At 53.9% G+C, this 10,053-nt stretch overlaps 1 protein-coding gene across 1 annotated transcript in view; it reads right to left on the bottom strand.

The window, feature by feature from the left end:
• Nucleotides 1-10,053, bottom strand: part of LOC113405115 (deleted in malignant brain tumors 1 protein-like) — a gene marked incomplete at its 5' end in the record, with an annotated part of 179,371 nt that overhangs the window by 120,097 nt on the left and 49,221 nt on the right. The window contains one exon of the mRNA XM_029914206.1: nucleotides 2,416-2,745. Within this exon, the coding sequence (XP_029770066.1) occupies nucleotides 2,416-2,745 (330 nt within the window). The remainder of the gene's footprint in view (nucleotides 1-2,415; nucleotides 2,746-10,053) is intronic.

Here is a 10,053-nt window from a genome sequence, read left to right as displayed (position 1 = left end):
GCCGCAGCTGCCATCGAATGCAGCCGCTCACCTGTGAGCTCACGAACGTCTCTCTCGGCTGTGTCGATGTCCAAGCCGAATCACGTCGGGGTCACCATTTGTGGGGTCCCAAGCGGGGAGGATAAAGCACACGACCAATGTGGTTGCAAGCTGAACTCAAACTCTGTTTATTACAAGCTTTCTTTTATAGTCTTTCTCAACATTACATAACACAATTAGGCTATAATCACAAATCTACCAATTGGACAAGAAGGAGAATCATGTGTTTATCACATGTACAGCCCCACACCGATTGGTTCAGATGTTCCTTACATAAGGCCTCATCTTATACAACCACCAGGGGGCCTTACATAAGGCCTCATCTTATATAACCACTAGACCACAAGGGGGCGCCTTTGTTTTACAAGGCCATGAGCCATTGCCAGGCAAGTGTCCCATCGTGACCCTTACCTTCTCATGGAACTTTCCATTATGTTGGCGTAAGGATGATACATCCCCACAGAGGAGAGCCCTGTTAGAAGACTGGACCTTGAGGATACACAGTCAGATGGCTGAACAAGCTAGAGGTAAGCAAGGTTGGAATGATCTCTCCCCTGACAGCTAGTGATGAGCTGGGAAAGGGGAAAGGCTTCAGGACCAGACTGTATTTACAAGAACACACCCACGCTGCCTAGGTATCCAGCAGACAGAGCTATGTTGGCTGGTTCTCGGTTACAATTCACTGTAGTACCTGAATGCAGGGGTAGTGAAATGTTGTTGTCCTGATTGTCTGAGTAAAGGGCAGCAGAACTGTGCTTAGCCTGCCCGGACTGAGGGGGTCACCCATAACTGAACTGAAGTCACTAACCAGGGGGCTCAGACACCAGACACCTATAAAGAGTGAGAGGGGGTGGAAATGGGTGTTCCTTCTGAGGGGTGTGGGCTCTGTGTAAGAGGTCTATACATGGTTTAATCTGTCCCTCACCACTCTTCAAAGATCGATTTAATGAACGCTCCATTGGCAGGTTTTTTCTGGTTTAAGTCAGTGGTCCCCAACCTTTCAGTGTGGCGGGCACCAGACGAAATGGGGCCGAGGAGCGCGAGCGCCGGACAAGCAGCCGCCGAAATGCCACAGAGAAGTGGCAACGACAAGGAGCACCACTGCTGAAATGCCGCCAAGAAGCATCATCAAGAGACATCACTGCCGAAATGCCACCGAGAAGCAGTGAAATCAAGAGGTGTCGCCTCCGAAATGCGGCCGAAAAGCAGCGGCATTTCGGCGGTGAGGCTTCTTGACATTCCTGCTTCTCAGCGGCATTTCGGAGGCTGCTTCTCTAACCAAGGACAATCACTGTGAGTGGGGTGCAGTGGAGGGAGCAGGAAGGGGCACCAGACACGAACTTTTAGCGGCTGGACTGAAGAATCTGAAGCAAAAGAGACCTCCTCTGGGAAGAGACAATGGTCTGTACCTACAAAGAAAGAGGAGAGGGGACAAGAGCTCCCTTTCACCCAGGAGGCAGCTAATAGTGTTTGTCTCAGGAACAGGAGATCACAGCCAAGCCTGGAGTAAAGACCTGGAAGGACTGTGGCGTGAGCGTTGCTCTACCAGACAGAAAAGTATCTCATTCAATGAGTCTATGCTTTAGTCAGCGTGATATGATTTTATTGGCCATGGAACCATTTCTTTCCAACCCTTCTCCTTGCTACCCCTCCAATCTTTACACTCAGTGAGATCACTTGTCGTTGGTGTGACTATGAAGGGATCTAGAGCTGTGTGCTGATTGGGGCAGAGATGGGAGGTGGAGCTGGTCACCTTGGGACCCTGTTCCTTTGGGAGCAGCAAATCTGTGACTGCTGTGAATGCCCATCAAGACAGGGAGTGGGTGGTACAGGGGGATGCTCGGAGGGCCGAGGGGTGAAGTATGCCTATTGCCAACCTGGAAAGAGGTCACCCCCCTCTCCAAGGCCTAGAGAGCACAGATTGTGTGGCCTCTGGCCGAGGGAGTCGGGGAGCTGCCCCCCAGCGGGCACAGACAAGGCTTCCACATGCTAGGGGCACATGGCACTGCACTGGGGCATTAGGGCCAGCACAACTACAAAGAGTGCACCCTACTGACACCCCTCTACCTGCAGCACAGGCCCCCTAGCACATCACTAGGGCACTGGGGCCAGCACTGACATCAAGAGGACAGCGTGAGCATCCCCTACTGAGCCCTCACACCGCTCCCTGCAGCACAGGCCCATAGAACCGCACAGGGGAATTGGGGTCAGCACAGACTGAGAGGAGAGTCTCCCTAGTGGAACCATCATATTGCGCCCTAAAGCACAGACCCCAAGCACCATGCTTGGGTCAGAACTGGCTGTGAGGGGACAATGCCCTGTAATGAGCTTCTCACCCTGCTCCCTGCAACAGGCAGGGTGGTAGATGAAGGTTACCTGAGCACACCACACCGGCATCTTCTCCTTGGGTACAGTTATTCTCTCCCCAAGGCCAAGCCCTGCAATCAGAGAGGGCAACTTCTGTCCCTGTGCAGTTGACGTCAGCCAGCCAGATACGGTCAGATCCTCGCCCAAATCGAGCCCCTCCTGGGGCTGATAACGCCGTCCCACAGCCCAGCTGTCTGCACACGACTCCGGCATCCTGTAAGTCCCAGCTGTCATCACACAAGGTTCCCCACTTCTGGTTGTGAAGCACCTCGACCCTCCCAGCGCAACGACTCGGGCCGTTCACCAGTCGGAGCTGAGCCACTTCTGAGATGCCAGCGTCTGCAAACAGCCAAGGGAATAAACATTCAGGGAGGTTCCTCTGCATCCGATCACTAGTGATGCTGTTGAAAAAAAGATTACCTACCTCTCGTAACTGTTGTTCTTCAAGATGTATTGCTCATGTCCATTCCAATAGGTGTGCACACACTGCGTACATGATCGTTGGAAGTTTTTTTCCCCTAGCGGTACCTGTCAGGTGGACTGTGGAGACCCCTGGAGTGGTGCCTTCATGACAGTGTATATCGCTCACTGCCGACCGACCATCTGCTCAGTTCCTTCTTGCCGGAATATTCCGACAGAGGGGAGTCAAGTAGTATTTGGAATGTACATGAGCAACACATCTCAAAGAACAATAGTTACGAGAGATAGGTAACCATTTTTCTTCAAGTGTTTGATCATGTGCATTCCAATAGGTGACTCTCAAGTAGTTTCCCTGGGGGAGGGGTCAGAGTTCACCTGATTGAGGAATGCAGGACTGCCCTGCCAAAGGCTGCATCGTCCCTTGCCTATTGGGTAATGGTGTAGTGTGACATGAAGGTGTGGATAGAGGACCACGTTGCTGTCTTGTATATTTCCTGGATAGGGACCTGCGCCAGGAATGCTGCGGATGATGCCTGCACTCTCGTGGAGTGCACCATAAGCGAAGGGGCTGGAATTTTAGCCAGGTCATGACAAGTCCTGATACAGGATGTGATCCATGATTAAATGGGCCGGGACGAGAACGGAAGCCCCTTCATCCTTTCTGCGATTGCAATAAAGAGCTGTGGTGACTTACGAAATGGGGTTGGGCGGCCAATATAGAATGCTAGGGCAGGCCTGACATCCAAGGAATGGAACATGTTTTCTCTGTTACTGGCATGTGGCTTAGGGAAAAACACAGGTAAAAATATGTCCTTGTTCATATGAAACTGGGAGACTACCTTTGGCAGAAACGCAGTGTGAGGGCGTAGCTGCAGCTTGTCTTTATTTACCATATAGGAGGGCTCGGAAGTCAGCGCTATGAGCTGGAATACCCTTCTGGGTGAGGTTATGGCCATCAGAAAGGCCACCTTCCGGGAAAGGCAGGAGAGAGGGCAGGTCACCATGGGCTCGAAAGAGGGCCCCATGAGCATGGACAGGACCAGGTTGAGGTCTATGTGGGGAAAGCCTCCGTCTCTGGAAAATCGAGTGTGTGATGTCTGGCCTGAAGGACCATTCCTGACCATGAAACAAGCAGCTGAGGTGATCAGCTAGCTCGTTTTGTGCTCCCGGAAGGTGCGACGCCTCTAGGTGTATCGAGTGAGCCATGCAAAAGTCTCACAGCTCGAGGGCTTCCTAGCTCAGGGAGAGGAACAAACATTACCTTGTTTGTTTATATAGAACATCGCTGCATCACAGACACACATGCGCTCTGAAGGGGAGCTTGGAACGCTTGGCATGCCAGACGAACCACCCTCAGCTCCCTTACATTGATGTGCAGCGATCGTTCTGCATGGGCCCATAGGAGTTGGGTTCTGATATTGCCCAGGTGCGCTCCCCAACCAAGCACCGAGGCGTCCTTGACTAGCGATAGGGTAGGTTGGGGTTTGGCAAAGGGTACTCTTGCTGCAGCAACCAGTGGCGAGACTTGAGAATGCGAGTGGGGAGGGTAACTATCTGGTCCAGTGGGTCCCTGCCCAACCTGTGTACCCTCACCAAACACGCCTGGAGGGGGCAAAGGCGTAACCTGGTGTGCTGGGCCACGTATGTGCAGGCGGCCATATGCCCCAACAGTTTCATGCAATTTCTGGCCGTGGTTGTGGGGAATCAGCGAAGGTTTTTGATAATGTCCGTGAGGTGCTTGGAAGCGCAGCTCGGGCAGGAACGTCCTGGCCTGTGTGGAGTCCATGAGAGCTCCTATGAATTCTACTCTCCGCGTCGGGGCTAGGGTGGATTTGGGCACATTCAAAATGAGTCTCAACCTGTGGAAGGTGGCCCGAGCCAGTGACACATGCTCTGCAGCCTGTGCTTGCGACTCGGCCTTGATGAGCCAGTTGTCCAGGTACGGAAATACTTGCACCTGATGTTTGTGGAGGAAGGCTGCAACAACCGCCACATGCTTTGTGAATAGCCAGGGGCCACCAAGAGCCCAAACGAGAGCACCCTGAACTGGTAGTGCTGGCCGCTGACCACAAAATGAAGAAAACGTCTGTGGGCCGGATAATGGAGATATGAAAGTACTAATCTTTCAAGTCTAGGATGGCATGCCAGTCCCCTGGATCCAGGGAAGGAATGATGGAGACCAGAGAGACCATGTGAAACTTCACTTTCCTCATGAGTGTGTTGAGGTCTCGCAGATCCAGGATAGGCCAGAGCCCACCCTTGGCCTTGAGGATGAGGAAATAGCGGGAGTAGAACCCCTTGCCCCTGAACTCCTGAGGAACCTCCTCCATTGCCCATAGAGCGAGAAGCGATTGCACCTCCTGCAAGCAGAGTTGTTTGTGAGAAGGGTCCCTGAAGAGGAACGGGGAAAGGGGGTGGGAGAGCAGGAGGGAACAGAATTGCATAGAATATCCCATCCGTACCATTCTCAGGACCCAGTGACCTGACGTGATCTTGGACCAAGCACGGAAGAAGCGGGAGAATGGATTCACAAAGGGGGAGTAAGGATCCATGTTTGATACTGATGCTCCGTCCTCGGGCACATCTTCAAAAGTTTGGCTTCGGGCCTGGGGGCTGTTTAGCCAAACTCCGGCCTTGGCCTGAGGAGGAGTGTGGCAGATTCCTCCTGTTATTCCTGCCCCGTCTCCTGGACGAGTCTTGCCTCAGAGGCCCAGAGTAGAAATGAGATGGGGGCTGAGGCTTAAATGGCTTTCTTTGGGGTGCAGGGTGTGGATCCCCAAAGGCTTTAAAGTCACCTTTGAGTCCTTAAGGTTGTGCTGGCGAGAATCCGTATTTTGGGGAAACAGGCCTGAACGGTCAAAGAGGAGGTCCTGGATCGTGTTCTGGACTTCAGGTGGTATCCACCATCAGGTGCAACTCCTCCGTGACCTCCTCTGCCTGGAGATTCAGGTTTAGGTACACCCTCCTAAGAATGTCCTGGTGTCCCCTGGTGTCCATCACCAAAGGGTGATGGTGGTGCCCGCCACGGCCTCGTCCAGTGAGGAGGAGAAGGAGGCCCGCGGGAATGGGTCTTCTTGCCCTACTGGCTCTCTGGAGGCTGGGTCGGGTGCCTCTGTCCCCGCCTTCCCCATGACTGGATGTGGCTGCAGTACAACTAGTGGGAATAAGGTCCCGCCTGAGCATGATGGCCCAGAGTCCTTGTCTGATGCGGGGCTCTCAGTAGCCCTGGGTGTGTGACGAGTCACCGACGTTTCTGCGGGAGGTGTAGGGGGGTGGTCACCCCACTCCTGCCTGAAGGGGATAAAGCAGCCCTAGAGAAGGCTGCATCGGAGAAAGCTGGGCTGATTGGGAAAGCAGCCACAGCTGTGGTGAGCTTAATCAGGGCCCAGCTGGCCCTTGTAAGAGGGCTGGGGCCAGAAGCAGAAGAGAGACACACTCTATCTAGGGTGAAGCAGCACTGGGCAGTAGCGGATTTACCATGGAGACACTGGCTCCACGGAGCCGGGCCCACATTCCAGGGGGGCCCTGACCAGGCCCACTCTTCTCCGCCCCCAGCTCTCACCTCCTATGGTGTGCAGGGTGCTGTGTAGTTGTGGTGGGATGTCAGCGGGAGGCGTCTCTAGGCAGGGGGTGCTTGGCATAGGGATCTGTGGGAGAAGTCTCTGGGTGAGGGGACACTGGTATAAGAGCAGGACACTGAGCGGGGGGCAGTGTGGAAGGGGTACGCTGGCAGTGCAGGGCTGGGTGGGCCAGTGTGCGTCTAGCAGTTTGGGGTTGGTAAATAGTGCTCTTGCGCTGGGCTAAGTGGGGCCACTCCTGCTGAGCTGCGTCTCATTGCCCCCAACCGGCCCCTCGCTCTGTGGACCGCCCCAATCACATTCCCTATTTCCCCAATGGGGGCCCACAATGATTTTTGGCACCGGGTCCACAAAAGTTAATCCGGCCCTGGCACTGGGGAAGGGCAGAGGGAGCTGGGAAGCTCCATCCTAGCAAAGTCCCAGGCTGCAGGCCAAGCTAAGGGCCCACAAAAAGGTACTGGGGCTGCAGAGGGGCAGCCCAGATAAAGGCAGAGGCAGCAGGTCTAACCGCCCTTGCCGATGATGAGTGGTTTACAGACTGCAGTCTGCCCCAGAGAGCAGGGGCTAGATGATGACTGGCAGTAGCCACTGAGTCAAGGTGGGGATAGGGGTTTGGGGTTCCCCTGGAAGGGGAGACCCAGAGTGAGGGGGCACTGCGGTGGGCAGAACCCCTGGGCAAAGGGCACTGGGGTCTGGGAGGGACACGGGGAGCAGCAGCAGGTGAGACCTTAGCCAGCAGAGGGCGCTCCGGAGCTGGAAAAGAGCTAATTCCCTGGACAACCAGCAGGAGACGCCGCACCGCTGAGACGTCACCCCACCACAGGGAGGGAACGGGGTGCAGATGCCATCAATGTGGCCCTGGAGCCCTGACCCTGAGTCTGATGTTAGGTCAAAGGAGTGCAAAAGGGCCATTGTACTGGGCCCTGACATTGGAGGGGCCAGGAGACTGCCAGTGCCGATGAGTCCACAGCTCTGCGGTTCCGGGACCGGTGCCGGGAGCGGGAGCAGTACTGGCTGCTTCGAGAGACAGAAGACTCAGCATCTGACTCAGACGAGTACTCTGTGCCTGATCACAGGAGGGCGGAGCCCGACAGTGCCGGGTAGAGGTACCGGGGTGATGGTGAGCGGTGCCGTAACATCATTGGCTTGCTGTAATGAAGAACCAGGGCGGAGCCGCCACCATTGCCACAAAGGGTGCCAGACCCATATGCGGCGCTCCCATAGATGCTGCAGCCGGTGCCATCGTCGGCGCCACTTATGGTACCTGAGCTTGCAGTGCCGGAGCTCACACCTGCGAGGCTGGGGACTGTGCCATCATGGCAGTAAGGTCCCGCGCTACCTCGTAGGTGTCCGGTGTGGAGGGGAGGTCGAGCTCTTCCTCCAAGTCCTCCCGAGTTAGGGAGTCCACCAGTACTGGATTCAATGGGCTTCCATTTGGGGCTGGAGTCAACAGTGCTGGGTCTTGAGGTCCAGACCCTGGGTGTCCTCCTGCATGACACACCCCGATGGAATCCTCTTGCGGCTTCTTGATGGGGGAACGACCCCTGTCCGCCTTCTCTTTCTTATGCAGCACCGGGGACTGTGAGCGGTGCCGCCTGGTAGCACTGGCCTTACGAACAGGTACTGGTGCTCCTTGGAGGAGGCCTTTCCTGGTGCCGGGACATCCCCCACCGAGGCCGGGGCACTACGCACCGATGATACCGGTGCCATTTCTGGTGCTGGCTGGGGGCGGAGGGCCGACTCCATCAGGAGGAGCTTTCAATGATAGTCCCGCTCTCTCTTAGTCCTGGGTCTTAAGCTCCTGCAAATTGGACACTTGTCTGTCTGATACCATCTCCTAGGCACTTGAGACAAGGAGCGTGTGAATTGCCTGTGGGCATAGGTTTCGCACACCTCTCATACGCCTTAAACTCCTGTTACCGAGGCATGCCCAGGTGCCTGGGGAAACTGGGGTGGGGGGAAAGCCCCTCAAAGTAAGCCCAACCTACTAGAAACTACTATATAACAAACTATTAGCTATCTACAACTAAGAAAAGGAAACCACTACGAAGGCACTTGCGAGTGCAGGAGATTGAGCTGCTCCAACAACCGTCACTGGTGGTAAGAAGGAACTGAGCAGGAAGTGGGTCGGCAGGGACCTATATACACCGCCATGAAGGCGCCACTCCAGGGGTCTCCACAGCCGACCCAATGGGTACCGCTAGGGAAAAACCTTCCGACGGTCATGCACGCGGCGCGCACACACCTATTGGAATGCACATGAGCAATCACTGAAAGAAGGACATAGTGCCTCCCACTGACAGGTCTGAACAGCCTCTGCAACAGCCTGTTAGGGGTTCACTCCCTGTGAATTAATGACAGTTAACTCAAAACAATAATAATGATTTAAAAAATTAATCACGATTAATCGCAGTTTTAATCGCACTGTTAAACAATAGAATATCAATTGAAATTTATTAAATATTTTGGATGTTTTTCTATATTTTCAAATATATTGATTTTAGTTACGACAGAGAATACGTGTACTGTTCTCACTTTACATTATTACAGTTAAAGTTGTTTTATCCAGCATGTTGGGAGAATGGGGGGTGCTGGTAAATGAAAAATGCTGGTTAACTAAGAGGGAGGGGGGTTGGGTGCGGGAGGGAGTGCGGGCCTGGGTGTTGGGGCACGGGCTCTCGGAGGGAGTTTGGGTGCAGGAGGGGGTCCAGAGCAGGGAGTTGGGGCATAGTATCGGGTGCAGGGTGCCAGATCTAGGGCCACCTCAGGCAGCTCCGCGGAAGCAGCAACTCTTCCCGGCTGATCCTAGGTGGAGGCACGGCAGGCGGGTTGGTGGACTCCCTCCACCCACAGCTCCCAGTGGCTGTGGTTCCCAGCCAATGGGAGCTGTGCAGCTGGCACGGGGGGCGGAAGAATACAGAGCCACCTGACGCGTCTCCGCTTAGGAGCAGCCAGAGCCCGGGACAGGTCACCGCTTATGGGGAGCCATCCAAGGTCAGAGGCCCCTGGATCCAACACCCTGCACCTGCTCCCACATACCAAGACCCCTCCCACACCCAAAGTCCCTCCAAGAGCCTGTGCTCCAAACCTCCCTCGGTTCACCAGCACCCTGCCAGCCCCATGCCAACAGGATAATAAACCCGAATTTCAATGAAGATCAGAAATGCCAATTTATAGATCTTTCCTGTTGGTGAAGTGCTGGAAAAAACAGTTTTTACTATATTTTGGATTACAAATATTTGCACTGTAAAAATGGTAAAAGAAATAGTATTTTGCAATTCACCTCATACATGTACTGTAGTGCAATCTCTTTATTGTGAAAGTGCAATTTACAAATGTAGATTATTATTTTTTGTTACATAACTGCACTCAAAAAAACCAACAATGGAAAACTTACAGCCTAAACATCATCTCAGTCTTACTTCTCATTCAACCAATCGCTCAGACAAACAAGTTTGTTTACATTTACGGGAGATAATGCTGCCTGCTTCTTATTTCCAATGTCACCCAAAAGTGAGAAGAGGCGTTCGCATGGCACTTTTCTAGGTGGCACTGCAAGCTATTTATATGCCAGATATGCTAAACATTCACATATCCCTACCTGCTTTGGCCACCATTCCAGATGACATGCTACCATGCTGATGATGCT

Source organism: Terrapene carolina, unplaced genomic scaffold (assembly GCF_002925995.2).
Source record: "Terrapene carolina triunguis isolate 2854851 unplaced genomic scaffold, T_m_triunguis-2.0 Scaffold33517, whole genome shotgun sequence".
In the NCBI taxonomy this organism is placed as follows: Eukaryota; Metazoa; Chordata; order Testudines; family Emydidae; genus Terrapene; species Terrapene triunguis.
The sequence above is the reverse complement of the archived record's forward strand: the minus strand, read 5'-3'. Positions and strand labels throughout refer to the sequence as shown.